General features: G+C 42.5%; 1 protein-coding gene across 4 annotated transcripts in view; it reads left to right on the forward strand.

Annotated features, from left to right (window-relative positions):
• Positions 1-19824, forward strand: part of DYDC1 (DPY30 domain containing 1) — a 38655-nt gene that overhangs the window by 5127 nt on the left and 13704 nt on the right. For 3 of the 4 annotated variants that reach the window (XM_041749686.1, XM_041749683.1, XM_041749685.1), the window contains exons 4-7: positions 4513-4605; positions 6129-6185; positions 6642-6746; positions 9107-9189. In XM_041749686.1, the coding sequence (XP_041605620.1) occupies positions 4513-4605; positions 6129-6185; positions 6642-6746; positions 9107-9136 (285 nt within the window). In that variant the 3' untranslated portion in view covers positions 9137-9189. Of the gene's footprint in view, positions 1-4512; positions 4606-6128; positions 6186-6641; positions 6747-9106; positions 9190-19824 lie in introns of those variants that run through there. The other variant, XM_041749684.1, reaches the window with a different exon arrangement.

The raw sequence follows: 19824 nt of genomic DNA on the forward strand, positions 1-19824 counted from the left end.
TATAATGTTGCCAGCTAGTTTGGTTTTATGATCCTGTAATTTTTCTTCACTTAGGCCTGAAGGCCTGAGTGATGATGTGCAAGGGGCAGCGCCTGTGACTGACGTGGGTTTAGGGTAGCACGTTGGGGAGCTGAAGGTGCTGGGAAGAGAATGGTTTCAGGCATGAGTCATGGATTGTAAACTAGAGAGGGAAAGTTCCAGAGTGGCTTTTGGACTAATTTAATTTATGGACAGCTTCTGAACTAGATCTAAGTTATCCCTATTTTTCTGCCACACGGTCCTTAACTCCAGGGTCTCGACTCCACTCTAGAAGCCTGTTGTTTGGGTGTGTGGATAGAAAGGAAACTATGGATGTGGTGAATAGCTTCTCTGCCTAACCTGTCACCCCTGCTACTGGGATAGAACATTCTAGGCACCCGAGACAGATAAGGCTATTGAAAACTTCACTGCTCCTGAATCTTCATTTTTCAATCATTTGGTTTATTCTTATGTGGAAGTTGCAGAGCGTGGAGCCAGATATCAAACAATCACCCAAATGGGCAAACATTCTGCTGCAGAATTGCCCCAACTTTGAGTGAGAATCTTCTCTTCCTCTTTCAGCTTCTACAACTAGTATCTGTCCCCTGTCTCTCAGACTGAGGAGAACATCTTCCTCAAGACAATTCCATCACAAATGTGGGGGTACTTAACTTTCTTTGGCTCTTCTACTTAACCTTACTTAGCGAAAATTTGGCAATCCTAGAAATCAAGCACTTCTCTAGCTGTATCCTGTTGATGGGTGTGAAGGGATCCACTGTACACTGAACCCTGAGCATTGTGTTGGGATTGGAAGATAATAAGAATGTTCTGCAGACGATTTTATGACCGTTAAAGAAACAGCTTGGTGGCCAGAAATAGACTGGAGAAGGAAAGGGGGCCTGTGCAGAGAAGGTCTACAGGAGAAGAGCTTAAGAGAGAGTGAGGCCGAGATGCACAGAAACAGAGAGATGCTCTGAACTCACCGTTGAGTCAAGTGAGCCTGAGTGTCAAGACTCTGGTCACCTCCACGTTGTTCTCATAGTGCCACTGGGTTGAAATTCCTTGAAATTTTTGGCACTCTCCAGTAAGCCCTGGGCCCTGTGAACAGGAAAGTGCGTTGACTGCCATTTTCAACCTAAGAGCTCACTTAGGAGGTAAAAGCTTTTTATTTGTTTGTTTGATCGATTGATCAATTTGTTTGAGTATCTTTCTAATGGTTTTACTCCTATGTGAAGAAAGGAATTGAGTTTTGAAGTTTTCTTGAAAACGTTAAGAAACTGGTTCTGTTGTCCAAGGTGGTTGGTATTTAACAACTGTAGTTTGAATTGTTGTTGAGAGATTAGTTATTTTACTTCCTCTGCAAGAATCTGAAAGTGAATTGCAAGCGATGTTCTTGCACTTCCGCAACCTATCTCATCACTTTTTTCCCAGTGTGGATAATACAGGTTTACCAAGAAATTCCCTTTACCAACCCTCTGTAAATAAAGAGTAACCACTGTTTATTATCTATTTATAAAAATATTATCTTTAAAAAATTCATTTGCAAACTGTAGTTTTAAGATGCTCTTAATGGGATTGGTATGTGTTATGATATATTATGTAGACATAGCAAGAGAGAACACATTTCCACAAATGTTCTATCGATGAAATAACGTTTAAAAAAATAATTGAATACAATTTTCCTTTTGGAATACAGGCTTACTGCTTAAGAGAATTAAATTATATTTTTAGAGATAACATTTCATTTAGTTGGAGTTCAAAGTTAATGTTCCCTATCATCAAAATTGCTTAAAGACATTTATCTTTTAATGGTGATCTGTAATGAGATTTCAGTATTTCATCTTTGAAAATAGCTGAGAAATTGGTCCTGCCAAATGCTGATATCGGTCCGGGTGCATATAATTTTGACCATATTTATCTCTTGGAATGCATTTGTAGAATTCTATTAGATTTTTATCTTGTTTTGCTTTTGGCATGTCATTACCTTCCAGATTAATCACTTCCAATTGAGGGTTGGTAAAAGCTTCTCAATTACACAGTTAAACAGATTTGGCGATATGGGAATTTCATTTGCACTGAAATCCAGGCCACCAAATACTCTGGGTCTGTAGTTTGAGCTCAGGAAACACATCTGCTGCAGATTTGTGCGGGAATGAGGGGACCTAGTTTCTTGTTTTAGGTTTTGATCACATGGGGAGTGTATAAGGCAGTTTGACATGGTGATTCAAACGTTAGTTGTTGAAATGGCTTCCTACAGTGTTAAGTTTTACATATTAAGGGCTGTTTTGCCCTGTAAGCTTAGTTCGAATTGATTTAAAAACATTATTAAGTCTGCAGCAAAGGCTTATTTCCAAAGCCATTTAAAGTTTGATAATAGTGATTGAGAATGATTCTTCTCATTCCGAAAAATTTCAGCCTTGGTCCTAAGCCCAAAAATGCACAATAACACATTACCACTGTGAAGCCATGCAACTGCTGTGTGCTAGGGCAAGCCAACATTTATTCAGTTTCAATTTCTGACAAAAATTCACAGAACTGATGATGGTTGCATTCATTAGAGTGAATGAAGGAACATTGTTGGCACTGCTGGCTCAATGGCACATGACAGATTCAAACATTTTCTGCAGAAGACCTGCTGTTGAATAATATAATGAATACTCATAGGCTTTCAACACTGCATTTTCACAAGCTTTGTAAATTTGTCCAACTAAGCTTCTTTCTGTTCCACACACATTATTATCACAATTGATTGTGACATATCTTAACAGATTTCACTGCTGATTGTACTGAATAATGTTTCTCAATTTCTTTGGAAATATTTCTTGGGGCACCTTGGTGGCTTAGTGGGTTGAGTGTCCGACTCTTGATTTTGGCTCAGGTCATGATCTCAGGGTCGTGGGATTGAGCCCCAGGTCGGACTCCACCCTGAGCATGGAGCCAGCTTAAGATTCTCTCTTTCCCTCTCCTTCTGGCTTTCCCCTATCATGTGTACACACATTCCCTCTCTAAAAAGAAAGAAAAAGAAAAAGAAATTATTTCTTGCCTGTACAGGCTGATCTTTCAATCACTTAAAACTCAGCATTGATACCAGTAAACAACAACAACTGATCAGTGTTGGGAACATTTGTCTACCCATTAAGAGCCAAGGAAAATCGCTCCAAATAATTTGCCTTGTTTTTAATTGACTGTTGATGTTGCTCCCAGTGTCATCAACTCTTTGAGCAACTGTTTTCACCAAAAGGCTAGTAATCTTAATTCATTTTTTTCTGGATACTGAAATCAAACATGTTTTAATTAAATCACCATTGGGAAATGAACTTGTTTGCTTGGCTAACAAATGAGCCACTTGCAAACTTGCTTTCGTTGCAGCCTCATTTTTATTTTTAATTTTTATGAAGAAATTCTACTACGGTGAAATAATTCTAAGCTCTCTAACATTTCTGACCTTTATTTTCATGGGAGTTGAGAATATTGTGATGATAAGTATTTAGTCTGGTAATACTAAAGTTTATTGAATTCTTTTTGTGAAGTATCCTTGCTTAAATAAACACCATACTTTTTTGCCATTTAATTTGATAATAAAATAATCTATTCTCCACTGTATCTTAAAGGGACAACATTTAAAGTCTACTCCTTTTCTTGTTATGACATGTTGGGTATACACCGATTTAAAAAATGTCATGGCATAGGGATACTGTGGTTCCAAGAACTATTGAGATAAACGATGCCACTGTGATTTGTAGCATGCTGGGGAGCAATCCAAAGTGATGAGAGCGCCATCTATGGTCACTGTTGCAACCACTCAACTGTGCTATTGGGCAAAAATAATCACAGGCAATAAGTAAACAAGTGAACATGATGGTGTTTCAATAAAACTTTATTTATAGGCAATGAAATTTGAACTGTATATAATTTCCATGTATCATGACATATTACCCTTTCAATATTTTTCAACCATTTAAAAATGTAAAACTTTTCTTAGCTCATGGGCTGTACTACAAATACAGAATCGAGTCAGATCTGGCCCACGGAATTTAGTTTGCTGTTATTCTAGTGTGGCATGTATGTTGATTGGGACCAATATATTTTTGATTATCTATGGTTTTGGATAATATACTTAAGATTTTCTCATCCACTCTTCTGCAACGAAGGTTTGGCTACTTGAACACCTATCTATGCTTGGAAAGATTTTTATCTGAAAAAAGTACCGCAGTCTCATTTGTTGCTTCAAGAAGAACAGAGAAATAACTTGATTTTGTACGAATTTTGCTGCTCTACAAATTAGAAATTAAGGAAGCTTCCCTTTTTGTGTTAGACTTCAGGAAATACTTGTAAAAGCAAAAGTATTAGGTGGCTGTGATCATTTATTCTTGTAAGCTTCTGAAATTTAGGTAGGTATAAACTTAGTTATCCTGGGACATTTCAGAGTGATTAGAGTTAATTCCTTGCAATTGATCTGACTCTAATATGACTTATTTATTTCTGAATATTCAGCAACAGCTGGCATTCCAGCTGGAGCTGGAAATGCAAGAAAAAGAGAGACAAAGGATAGAAGAACTACAGAGAGCTCAAGAACAATTAGAGAAGGTAATTTGAAGTTTTATAGGAAAAAAATGTCTACTTTATTTAAAACCTTGTAGAATCCTCAGTCTGTTTCTTGCCGATGTTATAACATAGGATTCAGAGACGTGCCACACATTAGCTATGTGACTGAGACAAATCTTACAACCTTTTCAATCTCAATTTGCCTTTTTGTGAGATAACGTTACTGGCCATACCTCAATGGCTTGTTGTTAGGATCAGCCCAGATCATATATATGGACATGAAACTGCTTTGTGAGCAGCAGAGTTCTTTCATGGGGATGTTAGCCACATTCTAGTCAAGGCACAGTTGTTCCTAACTCTGACAGCCGATGTTCAAAGTCGAAGTCCCTGTAACATTGAGGGTATTCTGATCTCTGAGATAGTAGCACATCTCTTTCTCGTGTTAGATGTATTATCAACAATAAGTTACATGAATGCTTCCTATCTTTTATTTAAAAAAAATTACACAGTAACATGTTAAAAAGCAGTCTGTCTCCATTAACTGTGTCTATATACTATCAGTTCTCTAGTTTGACCAGTGTTTCCTGGTATCCAAAAAGTATGTGTATGTCATATAGACCAAACTTCTAAATGACTGAGTTATACTCTTATACTGGATATTTCATATTGTATATTTATAATCAGCCAGCCTCTTTTTTTAAAATATTTTTTCAATTTAATTATCGTTAGTATTTTTTATTTGAGAGAGACAGCACGAGTGGGGAAACAGGCAGAGGGAGAGGGAGAAGCAGGCTTCCCACTGAGCGGGATGCCTCACACAGGGCTTGATCCCAGGGCCCTGGGATCATGACCTGATGCTTAACTGACTGAGCCACCCAGGCGCCCCCAGCCAGTCTCACTTATTCAAATGTGACTCCTCTATTTATCTATAACTAAAATCAAAAACAGAAGTAGGTCTTATAGAATATGTGTATTCATGGCTTAGATGAGAGCATCATTATTTAAAGCACTTTCTGAAAAGTTGGAAGAGTGAATGGAATTAAAAAATGAGAACCTTAAAAAGATAAACTCGAAGCCCTATACATGGTTTAAAAAACACATAGTTAACAAAACCACAGATGCCAAGCTTATCTTAGTCTGAGTGCCATAGGGCATGGAGACATACACATATGTTCACATGCCCATAAATACACGGGGATACAGACCCTCTTTCCCTTCAGTGAAGATTCAATGATGTAAAATGAGAGAAGAAAGGTTTCTGTTTTGTCACTTGTCACACTGGCTAACAATTTGGCTTCAGGTTTAACATTTCGGATCACTTCATTCTTTAGAGTTGTGTTTAATTATAAATAAAACATGGGTTTCTATTAGTAGCAAGTGTCATATGAGACTACAGGCTACAGTCTTGTGCTAAATGTATTCAGATCAACCCTGTAAGAGTGATGACCTATTTGCTGTTAAATTGATCATAGCGTTGCATAAAAATAAAATCTCTTGAAAATGAAACGTGGAATCAAAATGGAAAGTATGTTCAAATATTTTTCTTCATGTTTATCTATTTATAGGAGATGAGAATCAATATGGAAAATATAGCTAAGAGTGAAGATAGTTCACATGCAGAGGTGAGAAGGAAAAGTTATCCTGTGTTACGTGAAATGCATGAGCGTGTGCATTCGGAGCTAAACTTCTCAATAATGAAATTATCAAAACTGACAGTCCACCTACGTGTTCTGGTCACAGCAGTTCACAAGTACAATGTGCTTTAAAGCAAAAATCTCAAAGTGGATAAAAATTAGACATTCATTTTGTGTTTGTATTTAAAAAAATAGAATGTTGTGAGATATTTATTGACCATATGTTTCCTTACAGTGATAGATTTTAAATTTCTGAATGTACTTTTTAAACCAAGTTTCCAGCATTTATCTCTAGAACTCTTTCTCTGGGAACGGGTATTGGTTCAGTCCGTTAATGTTGAATTTCAATGTTGTGATTCCAAAACTTCTTATCCAAATCAAAAGAAAATTCATGCATTCATTTTTAACTCATTTAAAATTAAATATGAATTTTAACAATTGTAGGATGTAACATCAGACTCAGGCAAAACACTAGCTGAAATCAGTGATCGATATGGGGCCCCTAACCTGAGCAGAGTGGAAGAACTTGACGAGCCAATGCTCTCTGATGTGAGTATCTTTTAAGAAAGTGTTTTGTAAAAAACAGACTTTTTTTTTTTTTTTTTTACTATGGGAAAGCCTAGTGCAAATTAAGCCTGGGATGGTTGGCAAATGGGCCTTTTGTATCATAGAAAGAAAATCAATTCTCTGGGTGCTGACCAATATATTCCTGAGATGCCCTATTGTGATCATGTGCTGCTGGCCACAGGGGTCAGGGTGGGCACATGACTGGCTCCTTGCAAATGTGTCAGCATGATGGGAAAGTAGCTAGAAGCTAATGTTGAGGTCATGCTATGCCCCTGTGTGGAGGGTGATTTCTGTACTTTAGAGTTAGGCTTTGAAAACCTCAAAATCTCTTCAAAATATATACTTAAGATCATTTGGTGAAATACGTAATCTTTAAGTTAAATTTTGGGGGCCAGCTTATTGATTCTCTGTAGCAAATCCGTTCTAGCTAAACATCCTAATGAAAGTACCTGCTTTTATAGTATAAAGTACACTTGCTTGTTTAATCAACATACATGTTCTCTATGTATCATGCACTGTGCCTGATGCTGTTGAGCATAAAACACATTGTTATTTACCTTGCCTGGGGGCGGGGGGACAGACAATTGGACAAGCAATTAATAGTCACTGCTAGAGTGACCAGGTGATTTATTGGCCAGAGCAGTAAGTAGGCTTTGGGAGTGAACAGGGAAGCTGTTAATAACTAAGCCAGAACTGTGGGTATAGACCAGAACTGTCTCATCAGAGGGTATATTTAGTGACCTAACCATGTGCGCTGACAAAGTGGGGCAGACAGCCCAGTGGAGGAGCCCTAACAAGGAAGGCTTCCTGAAGGAAGTTGGTGACTGGTTACTGGGCGGTGGGAGGTCTAAGAGCACAGCCAGTATGAGACCCCCCCCACCAGGGGAGAGTGGGGTGTGTGGGGCAGGGAGGGAGGAGAGACCAGGCAGGGGAGAGAGCAGGAACCAGGCCATGAAAGGCCTGGTAATGTCGATTTTATCCTAAAGGCAGTGGAGCTGATGCAGTCAGCAATCAGCATTTTAGAAAGGCATCTGTAAGCAGCAGGGAGCACAGGATGGAGAGAGACACGAGGACACCTGTTAGGTGGCCAGTGCCGTAATCCAGACTGAAATGGTGTTGGTGGTCTATTTGGAAGGGGGAGCTAGAAGGGCTTGGTGCTAATCAGTCAGTAGAGACGTTTTTATTAAATGTCTGCTGTGTTTTGGTACCATGTGGGGAGCCAGCGAATACCAATGAACATAACAGATGGGGTTCCTGAACCCTGCTCTCTGGGGCTCTGGGGGCTGTGGGCCAGGAGCAGGTGTGGAGAGACCTGGTCTGGATGAGTCTTCCTGAGGGAATGATGCTTGAGGAGTTAGCCTGAGCTAAGCACTGTAGGTGGAGAGAGTGAGGTGCCCTCAAGGAGCTGGTGTGGTCCAGCTGGGTTGGGTTGCACGGAGCTCAGAGGTTGGGTTGGGTTGCAAGGCTGGGTTGCATGGAGCTCAGAGGTGGCATGACTCGAAGCTGGAGAGGTGGCATCATGTGCTCTGTATGACAAGTGCAGTGGGACTCATTGAAAGGGTCTATGTAGGGACTTCGAGATGTGGCTTTAGAGGAGGGAGAGAGGATTTGAGTGGGCAGGTGTGGAAAAGGGAGACCACTTCAGAGGTTTCACAGTTATCCAGATGCAGGATCACCAGGGCTGGGACCAGGGTATAGACCACAGTGAAGGGGAGAACCAGGTGGATTCAATACTGGCTGGGAGGGTAAGGCACAGAAGGAAGTCACAGTGATGCCCAGATTTCTGCCATGGGCACCTGGACTAAGAGCTTCACCATTTGTTGAGTTGAGTAATGTAAGAAGAGGAGGTAGGTTTTATGAAAATGATGGCTTCAGTTGTGAACACGTTGAGCTTCAGGGGACCCCAAGATATGCAGATGTAATTGACCAAAGACCAGTTGATATGTGGGGTACAGGTCCAGACAACAGGGGAGAGGTCCAGGCAGGAGATGGGAAAGCAGCAGTCATAGGCATAGGTGCTACGTAGGGCTAGGAAAGGAAGCAAGGTACCTAGGAGGGAGTGCAGAATGTGCAGGACGGGGCTCGGGTGAATGCATTAGAAATTCCATCCTTAAGGAGTGGATCCAGGAAGAGGACCCTTTACAAAAAGAATAAGGATAACAATAAGAAAGAGGAGCAAGAGAAGGAGAAAAAAGGATGGTTGATAAATGCTTGAGAACACAGTTTGTTATTATATCAAGTATGGATCTTACTTGAAATAATTTGAAATTAGCAAAAGCTTCATTCATATCATCACAGTTCTAATTGTATTAAAGCATGTTTACTTTTTATTTTGCTTTTAGGTTGCATTAAATATTGATCAAGATTTGTAGGATCAACCAACTTAAGAGCAATAAATTTTTCTGCTTATTTCAAGTTTCAAAATATGAGGTTTCCAGTTGTATTTTTTTCCTCCAAACTTGAACTCAGCATTTTTTTCCCCCTCTAAAGACAGCTTTATAAATGAGCCTCAAGGATAGCCTTAAAAGGTAAAGGTTGTTTTGGGATCCCCAGTGCAACTGGTTATCCATAGGATTCCTCTGAGAGCAGGAGAGAGAGTTTGCCCAAGCAACCAAAAGGGACAAATGAGAAATGAGCCGAAAAGAGCATGTGTGTCTGCATGAAAACAAGATTGTTGAGGTAAAAGTTCTGATCTGGCAGGAGTGAGAGAGGCTGAACTGTGCAGGGCTCGGGAACGTTAACCAGGCTTTACATCCCACATTCCCCCCAGAAGTGGGCCTCAGAGATTTCTCCAGTTTGCTAGGCAATGATACTTTGTAGGACCATTAATTTCATGCTTCCTCATGGGGCTGGATGGGGAAGGATGCCAAGTACTGGGGTACAGAGAGGCAGCCTCTCTTCTGGAGCAACCAATGGGCAAAGGACTGGTACTGCTGTTGGAGGAAAGCTGTCGCTGGACACAGGCCATGTGGGGGGCTTCCTTGAGTGGGCGCTGGGTGGTCCACAGGCCCTGATGGCTCTCCTGGCCCCTCAGAAGTTTCAGGCCTGGCTTTGAACTTTCTGTTTTTTAAGGAATGATATAGACATGGAAACATAAATGCCAGGAAGAGGCTTCTTAAAAAAAAATCTGCTTTTGGTTATCACATACCTTTCCTGAGGCCTAGTTGTTTAAATCAGAAAAGGGGCGGGAGGGCGGAGGATGAGGAATGCTGGTTTCATTAAAAAGACGTTATCTTGTCATATCAGTTCTGTACGTTTTTTAGAAGTCTCAAGTGCCCTGGAGAGATGGTTTCTGGGTCATGGAGGCCACCAGACACTGTGCCCCCCCCAGTATGGATGAACTGCATCTGTCCACCCAGAGAGCACAGGGTCCCCCAGGCTCAGGCTATGAGGGCACTCATAGAGAGCTGGGGGTAGAAGGACAGGCTCAGAGGGCTCTGGCACTCAGTAAAGCCCAGGCCAGTCTGGTGCTAGGGCTTGACAGCAAGAGTCTGTGAGTGACAGCTAATCACAGGGGGGAGTTGCTGTGGCTCTAGGGTGGGGAGCAGTCTGGTTTGGAGCACTCCCCCCCCCAGGTCTGGGCACAAGAGGGAAGAGGTAGAATGGGGTGAAAAAAGAGATGAAACTTTTTTTCTCGACATTTTTCTAGGCCTGGTAATTTTTGGTTAGATGTGAATTCTATCTTCTTGGGTGTTGGATATTTTTAGTCTTATAAATATGTTTGTGCTTTGTTTCTGGACGTCATTAAGGTGCTCAGAAATAGTTGCATCCTTTCCAGTCTTGCCTCTGAGAAGTTTTGTTAGGTGGGACCAGAAAAGAGTGGGGTCTAGGGCTAGATTTGCCTCGCCATCAAGGCAACACTCTCTGGGTGTACTACCCAGTGTCGAGTGAGGAAATGATGAGAATTTTTGTTTCGGTTGTGGAAAGATACATTTTTAAATTGTATTTTTAAACCACTTTATTGAGGTAGGATTGACAGCAAGAGAAATCATTCACCTCTCTCTTCAAGCCATGGGTAGGCCCTCTCATTATTCCAGAGACTCTTACCTTAGCTTGTCTCTTCCTCATACCCGGGCATTTATTACTCAGCTGAAGACTCAGGGGGACCCTCCTGAGGTATCTCTTGACTCCCAGCTCCTCCTCCTTATTCAAGGGCTTCACGTATATTCTCCCTCCTTGGGATGTAGCTTGTAAACAGTTGTGAGGCAGTGCCCAGGTGCAGCTGTAGGGAGCACCCCGTGTCCGGTTTCTCAGAGCTCACTGTCCTTTGCTGCCTTATGTTCACGGTCCTAACACTTATTGTTTTATGTGTTTTGTGCTGGTTTTTCACTGTTTCACATGTGAGGGTAAGTCCTGGCCTTCTTAGTCCATCTCTGCCTGAAACCAGAGTTCAAACGCCACAGACTTTTTCTCATAAAAATAGCGGTTCCTTTTTGCTTTCTAAACTTGCCTCATTTGGTGAAATGTAATGTGATTACCTTCTGAGAAGAATTTGGGAGGTTCTGGAGGTATCTGATGACTTTTATCTCTTACCTGGTTTGGAACCAGGCAGAAGGGGCCAAGTGAGAATCAAGGAAATAACTTTATAGATGCTAAAACTACATCAGAGAGGATACTTTGGACACCAGGCTGAGGCTCAGTATCCTATTCCTTTTGGCTAGTTTGAAGCAAAGCAGCTGGAAGACCATAGTTGTCTGTGTCTGCTGACAGCCTGCCTGTTGGGCGTCTCATGTGGAGGACAGAGGCATGGTGGGGCTGTGGCCAGTTCTGATCCCTGAGGGTTTCGGGAGCAAGAGCTCAGAGGTCAGGTTTACCCCCAACCTTTGTTCTCTTGGAAGAACAAAGAGAAGGGGCAGCAATTGCCTGGCTTCCTCTTCTGCTTCACCCTTCTCTCCTGGGAGATGACACCATATCAGCATTATTTTGGCTGAAATACGTGACTGAAAGCCCTGGCTGGGAAGAAGCTGACAATACTGATCCATTGTCTCCCATGAGAAGTCCAGAGAATGGGCAGCCCACAAACGTGATCAATCAGGGCTCCCTCCCTCTGGGCTCTGCCTTTCTACTTGCCCTTGGGTTCATCCTCAGGCTGATCCTAGTGAGGCTGCAGTAAATAATGCCAGGTGCCATATTCCAACACAGCAGCATCTTGTGGAAGTAGAGGGGAGAGTCTTCCTGGGGTTTTTATTTATTCCTAGCACCTCCCTGGCAGACTTGCCTTCCTGTCTCACTGATTGTGATTGTGTTCGACACTTATCTCTAATTTCATTTACAGTGAAGATAAGGAGTCATCACCCGAAGTACTTACACTGTCATCATCTTACTGATTCATTTATTTTCAATTGACACCAAAGGGTCATATGTGGTTACCAGGGTGGGGCTAGTGAGGCACCTAGGGTGCCAAATGGAAGCGCAGGTTCTTCAGTTGACAGGAACCTGAGGATGAGAGCCTCTTAAAAATTTTGCTACCAAGGCACCCTGTCTGCCTTGCCCCAGTCCTGGCCCTGCAGGACTTTATTTACTGTGGGAAACAAGCATAGGGCCTGACCTCTGCCCTGCAGAGCTTTTGTATAGTTGGCAATCACATACTATAGGCACTAACTGGAAGTACAAATAGAAGCTAAGAATTTAGAGAAGAATATGACTTGAAAAGGAGAGCATTTCAAAATAAACTTTGAAGGAGAAATAAGAACACATAAAACCCACAGAAATCTGAAGGAAACTGGACCAAAGAGAGATGGCTAGGAACCAGACTGGGGAGGGCTTTGTCACGAACCTCCCAGGTCTGGGCTTGAGACCAGGAAGCGACATGTGGAAGAGACTCGAGATGGCCTTTGGGACTCTTCCCAGTTTCCATTATGGATGTGGAGGTGAAATTCAGGTTGTGTGGTTAAGGGTGTGGGTTTTGGTAAAGGAAGGGCAGGAGATTGAGGTTGTCTTTTAAAGGAATTTGGTGATGAAGAGAGAGTGACCTGAGGGCGTATGGCTGGGTTGCACAGGGATTCTCTCCATGGGAGAAGTGAGGTTCTGCTTGTGCTCTGGCAATAGGAAAGCTGGCAAGCCGAGATGTAGAGAGTGGAGGTGGAACTCAGGAGGGTCCAAGCAGGGGTCCAGGAGTACGAGATGGGGGATACAACTAAGAGGGAGAAGAACACTTTCAAAATGGTGTTTTCTTCCAGGAGGGAGAAAATGGAGAAAAAGATATTTTAAGCAGAGAGGATGGACATGTGGGTAGGGGAGCAGTGCGCAGTCTGCATTCTCTCCTTCAGATCCTTTCAGTAAAGGAGCAAAGGGCAAAGGTTGGTCAAGTACTTGAGTGAGGGTGCATTTAAAACATGTGCTGGGGGAATGGACCCCAAAATGATTGTTGGACAACTCTGTGGGCCCACTGCAAGTTCACTCATTCAAAGAACACTAGATGGGTGCATACTGTACCTCTCAGTTCCCTCATCTGGACAATAAATATAGTCCCCTAATAGTGCCTGCCTCTTCGGATTGTTCTGCAGATGACATGACTTAACTCACTGAAAGCTTTCTCAGCAGTGCCTTGTACTTAGTAAGCACTCAGAGAGTGAAGTTGCTGCTGTTGATGCTGTCTCGCGTGCCAGGTGCTGTGACAGTAAGGGGGATCTTCATCAGAGTTCTTCAGTCCTGTTCTCCAGGGGCCTGTAACAAACTCAGAGGGACAGCAGCATCTGTGGGCAATGGAGGCACCTTAGAACTGAGGATTGGTAGACTGTCACAGGACCATGGGGGTTTGGGGTCAAGTGTGAGCAGCAATGGAGTGTGTGGCTCCCCTGCTCGCCGTTCACCGAATGACACCACTTCGCTCTAGGCGAGAAGTTGAGTGACCTTGTTCAAAAAGCAGATTCCCAGCCAGGGAATGGTGGGGGATTGGGAGGCTCAAGGTAGGAGAGGAGACAGCAGGGGCCATAACTCATGGGAAACGAGTCTGTGAGAGTTTGGCCCAGCCAAGAAGTCAGTGTTAAGGAAGGGCTGTGGCCCTAACAAGGAGCTTGACTATAAATTAGGAACGAGGTCAATGCCCATTGTCCAGGTTAGGCACCTACTTACTATAGAGACTGGAACAAGACAGAAGGGGGCTTATTACTGGGTGGGAAGGGGAAGGGACTGACAGCACTTCTTCATGCCAGAAGCTCTACTGAGAGTCCATGGGATCATGGGGGATTAGCCTGGGTTTGAATGTGTGGGGAAATGGAGTTTCAGGAAGTAGCTGTTCAGAATTATTCATTAATGAGCCTTGGGGCAGGCCTTGTTGCCCAGTGCTGTCTGACGTAACTGCGGAATGTATTTGGGTAGAGTAAGAGCTTTGGAAAATAGCCATGTCTAGAATAGAGTTGACTTTATTCTATCATCTATCTATCTATCTATCTATCTATCTATCTATCTATCTATCTATCTATCTATCGAGAGGAGAGAGTGTGACCACAGGGAGGGGCAGAGAGAGAATCCCCCAACCAGGCCCCATGCTTAGTGCAGAACCTGATGCGGGGTTTGATCCCATGACCGTGAGATCATGACCTGAGGCGAAATCAAGAGTTGACGCTCTACCGACTGACCTCCTCAGGTGCCCCGACTTTATTTAAAAATTTTTTTTTAATTTTTATTTAGGATAGTCACAGAGAGAGAGAGAGAGAGAGGCAGAGACACAGGCAGAGGGAGAAGCAGGCTCCATGCACCGGGAGCCCGATGTGGGATTTGATCCCGGGTCTCCAGGATCGCGCCCTGGGCCAAAGGCAGGCGCCAAACCGCTGCGCCACCCAGGGATCCCCCGACTTTATTTTTTTAGAAGCCTTTTCCTCCTCCTCAGTTATTTAGTATGAAAGGTAGCTTCATTATTGTCCAGGTGCCCAATCTATAATGTGGAGTCATCCTTGACTCTTCTGTGGTTGTCATACTTCAAGCCCAATATAGGGAGCCTGATGCTTGCTCTTTTTTCTGTCATGTTCCAAAGCCATAGATAATAGGTTTCTTAGTCACTTTGCAGGTGCCACTGGTCTCCACTAACTTGTCAAAATATAAAATATCAGTTTATATAACATTATTCAGAATCATGTGCCAGCTACCTCCAGATTAAAGATTATAAGGATTTATCCCAGTTGCAATTAATGACCATGCACCCTTTACCTAGTTCTCCCCATTTCAACAAATCTGTTTGACCTAGCTTCCCTCTGAGGACTTAGCTAGTTTCTGAGAGCACAACCCAATATGAGAAGAGGGCAGTGCCTTTGAGAATTGCTCTTCCAGATGGTGAGCCCAGGGTATAGGCAAGAGGGTAAATAAGGATGTAAGCTCCAGACAACCAGTTTGGTAGGCCGTGGTATTAACTTCTTACACAGAAGTCACTTAGAGCTTCACAGATGTGAAAGACTCAGAATGAAACATATCCACAAAAGAGCAAAGATATAGAATTGATGGTGGGTGGGCAGGAGGAAAAATGTGAGCAGAGCAATGAAGACAGGAATGCCTGCAGGAAACTTGAAGAAGAGTAGGTCTGAGCAGGGATCTAGAGAGAGGGAAGTTCAGGGAAGCCAGTTTGGACCGGGTCGTGAAGCACATTAAATCCCAAGCTAAGCGTATTCCCAAGCGTATGGGAATAGAAATGAGATCTGGAAGGAAGAGCTTTGCTGGGAACAGGGGGTGTGGCATCTGTCACAAAGCAATGTCTTAAATTGTTTTAAGTGATGGTATTTAGGATGCTTTAGACTTAGGATGCTAATGTTTTTTTAATTAGATTTGCCAACATATAACATCCAGTGCTCATCACAACATATGTCCTCCTTAAGGGCCTAGGATGCTATCATCATAGACTAGGCCTAAGGTAATGAAGGCCTGAGCCTGGTTTGTGGCCATGGAAAATCATTCTACAAACATTTATTAGGTATCTATTTTTTTAAAAGATTTTATTTATTTATTCATGAGAGACACAGAAAGAGAGAGGCAGAGACACAGGCAGAGGGAGAAGCAGGTTCCCTTCAGGGACCTGATGAGGGACTTGATCCCAGGACTCCAGGATCATGCCCCGGGCAGAAGGCAGGCGCTAAACCTCTGAGCCACCCTGGGATCCTAACATTTTAATTTCTTAAGAAAGGGACCTTCTTTTTCTTTTCATTTTTTTTTTAATTTCCTAGGAAATTATCTATCTATCTATCTTTTTTTAATTTCCTAGGAAATTAAAAAAAAATAGTCAAGGATGGACCACTGAGAGTACAAATCAAACAAAACCACAAGCTTTTAACATTTTGTGAAAGTTTCACTAAACCAAGAATTCCGATATTAGCCATATGCTGAATCAAGTTTGTTTCTAATTGTGTACTAAATTGTAACTTTCTGCTACCACTAGATGTCACAAAGATTCAGTTTTTAAGAGCCCTACCTCTTGAGGCTTTAAAAGATTTCTTTGTGTGTGTGTGTGTGTAGAAATAAGGTTTTCTAGTATTCACAAGTATAATGAGCCTTAAAATTAGTATTATGAAATAATTTAAATATGCGCAAGAGCACACAGAATAATACAAGCAATATCTTTTACTCCAACTCAGATTTAACAAATGTTATTTATTATTTATTCTATTTGACAGGTTTTTTTAAAATAAAATCTTACTTAGAGTTGATGTGGTTTGTCCTCCTCCACCCCATCCCACCCTCTCATTTCTTTTGCCCACAGATAACCATTATCATAAGATCAGCAGATGTACTTTCCAGCTATACACCCCTGATATTTTCAGACAAAAATTTACGTATTTATCCAAAAATAGCGTAGATTTTGGGTGAGATTTTAACTTCATGTTAAATGGCATCATGATGTTAAATGCAGTCATTCTGCAACTTGCTTTTTCTCACTCAGCATTATATTTTCAAGATTTATCCCTGCCGATCCATGTGTATCTCACGTATTTCAACTGCTGTATAATATACTGTTGCACCTACTCACTTACTGGCAACTGTTTACACTGTTTTAAATGCTTTATTTTTTTATACGGGCATCCTGTACACATCTCGCTGGGCAAATGTGTGCATCTGAGGAAATTTCAGAGGGTCTGCGCACCGCCCCTTGACTGTCAAGGGTAAATTCTGTCCTAGTAAAGTCCAGAAATGTCAGGCCACCTCCTCAGAGAATGTATCGAGAACTGTGTCCCTGGTGCTCTGGCCACATTGTCCCATTGAAACAGGTGAGAGCGGACGGGTGAGAGTTTCTCCAGGGCGGTGGTTCTGGAACTGGAGCATGCATCGGAATCTGCTGGAAGCTTATTCAAATGCACCCCCGGGAAGGCTGGGCCCGGAGTATCGCCTCTCTGACGAGCTCCCCGGCAGTGCTGCTGCCCAGCAATCACACGCTAGATGACACACGCTTGGGCAGCCGAGGCCAGCCTGTGCTCTTCCCAGTGTCCCCTCCCCAGCTCCCAGACAATGCCGGGTGGCTTTCCGAATTGGCCACGTGAGTTGCCTGCATGCTCCTACTGGCGGGGCAGGGGGGCTCCCCTTGTGCCATTTACTTTCCAGTCACTGGTAACATCACCTTGAATGTGTCTGGCCATCACAGCTGCGTAATGTGGTAGCTCCTTGACGGTCAGCTCGTGCTCGCCCTGATTATTAGTGAGGTTACAAGCTTTTTCGTGTTTATGAGACAATGGGCTCGCTCTTCTGGGAATTGTGTGTTCATATTATTTGCTTCCATTCGCTATTGATTTGTTTGTCTTTTTCTTATTGACTTTCTTTGTTGGTTATATGTGTTGGGAAATCTCTCAGGTGGTGGGTTGTCTTTTAACTTGGTTTATGGTGTTTATTTTTGGGCCAAAATGTTAAGTTTTTCTTTCAGTTAAATGAACCACTCTTTTCCCGCTTATTTTTTGTGCTTTAAAAAAAAAATCTCCTAACAAATTAATGAAACATTACTCATTCCAGGCTGATTGAAAGAATCATCTTTAAAAATTCTTTTCAAAAAGAGTTTTCAAATTAATTTCTCTCAAGTATAGTCAGTAATCAAACTGGCAACCGAAAAATAAGGTAAAGCATGATTTTACCATTTGTATTGAATAATAAAAACAATTCTAGTTTTCATTACTTGTACTTGGTGATAATGCTGACGTGATATTTAAAGTGCTAAGAACGAACCGATTGCAACCTAAATATCACAACATACTTCTCCTCCAGCTAATGTGTTTGGCCTTTTAATTTAATGATTAAACACTTTCTTCAAGGAGATAGGAAGAAGAGCTTTATAGTCAGAAGACTCCAAAGTCTAATTAATTAGCACACGAGACGTTACCAGGTGGGAGGTGTGCAGCGAGTGACTTCCAGCACAGCGAGGCTGATGATGGTGGGCAGATGCAATTTTATGAGTCGTAAGAAAGGCTGACCCACTTCAAAATATCTCCCTGGGCTCCCCCTGGCTAGAGCAACATCAATTAAATATTTATTTGCATCAACACTATTTTGAAATTCAGTTAACTGCCATGTGATGGCTCATTCGTTGTGTGCCACGCATGGTATGCAAAAAAATACTTTGCACTATGTCTAATCCCTCCATAAGGTAGATATTATTTCCACTTTACAGAAGCCAAAATAGAAGTTCAGGGAGTTATTTAAGCTTCTGAGGTTCTCACATCTGATCAGTTGAGAGAACTGATAGGTAAACCCAGATTTTTCTGGCTTTAAAATTGTTCTCAGTACCACTGTGTTCTGTAGGTATCATTAGTTATTCGTATTTTAGGGTAAAGTAGCCTCAGCCATTTTTGCTAAACCATGAAACTAGTGGAATTGGATATGCTAGGGGAATAGCTGTGCAAGTGGGCTGGTGCTGGAGGCTTTGGACTTGGCCATAACACCTGAGAGTGAAGAGCTGGTACCTTCAGACAGCCCCAGGGCGGGGGTGGTGGGCAACCAGACGAGAGGAAGTTCACATGCTCTGCCCCTTTTTCCTGGGTAGTGCTTCCCCCCACCCCCCAGTTTTAATTTCTTATAAATTACTCGAGAATTTTGTAAAAGTGTAAATTCTAATTCCTAAATCAAGGGCGGAACCCCAGATTCTGCATTTGCTAACAAGTGGGCAGGGGGTGCTGAGGCTGCTAGTTTGGGAACCACACTGAATGTCAAGGGCCTAGCCGGTACTTCGGAGTGTGTGGTGGAGGATGTACTGGAGAGGAAAGGAGAAGTGGTTAGCCACTTGGAGGGCAGAGCAGCTGCACAGCAGTTCTAAGGAAGGTGGTGGAGGGCTGCGTGGGTGGGAGGGTGGGTGGGTGGTGGACACAGTGTGGCCGGCAGTGCCTTCGGCTCATGCTGTGGATTCTGAGCCCAGGCAGAAAGCGAGCAGTGTCACCTTCTCCTTTATGGCATCTGATGATTGATTCACTGGACAGAGCTGCAAGTGCTCGTGATCCTTATGGCTTCAAAGCCACACTGAGGAGTGGAGTTAGGGATGTGTTTGCTGCATCATCCAAGGACCCTTTGGGAATAATTCTGGAGCATTCAGTAGCAGGCTTTCTGCAAATGAAGCGAAGAGAGGCTCTTTTTCTGAGCTCGGGCAGCAGGAAGCATTAGAGTAGCTGGCAGCAGATAAGTAACCACAATTTGTTGGTTATTACTTTTTATTATCTTGAATTAGGAAAAAATACGTATGATATGGCTCCCATTCACATTGCTGGCCGTGAGTTGGCCTAGGTTATTTGACTCAATATTTTTCTACTTTAAAAATACTCGAAGTCATTCTACAGCAAAGCTATTATTAACCAAGTAGAGGATTCTGTGGAAGTATCCACAATTGGTGATTTCCATCTAAAGACAGTTGGGCTTGTGTAATCCACCCCTGCCTTCCCTGCCACCCCCGCCCCTCAAGGTAAGTCTATGTTCGGAGACCAACTAACCAATCACATGCTGCCCTTCCATCCCACCCAACTTCTTGCTTTGTCCTCTGACACTACTGGCTAGATTTAAACACACCCACGTTGGCTCCATTTTTACTTCAGTTGGATATTTACCTTAGTTAGCTGTGTGTTTGCTTATGTTTAAAATGAGTGCTGTTTATTTAGTGACAACAGCCTTC

Source organism: Vulpes lagopus, chromosome 3 (assembly GCF_018345385.1).
Source record: "Vulpes lagopus strain Blue_001 chromosome 3, ASM1834538v1, whole genome shotgun sequence".
In the NCBI taxonomy this organism is placed as follows: Eukaryota; Metazoa; Chordata; class Mammalia; order Carnivora; family Canidae; genus Vulpes; species Vulpes lagopus.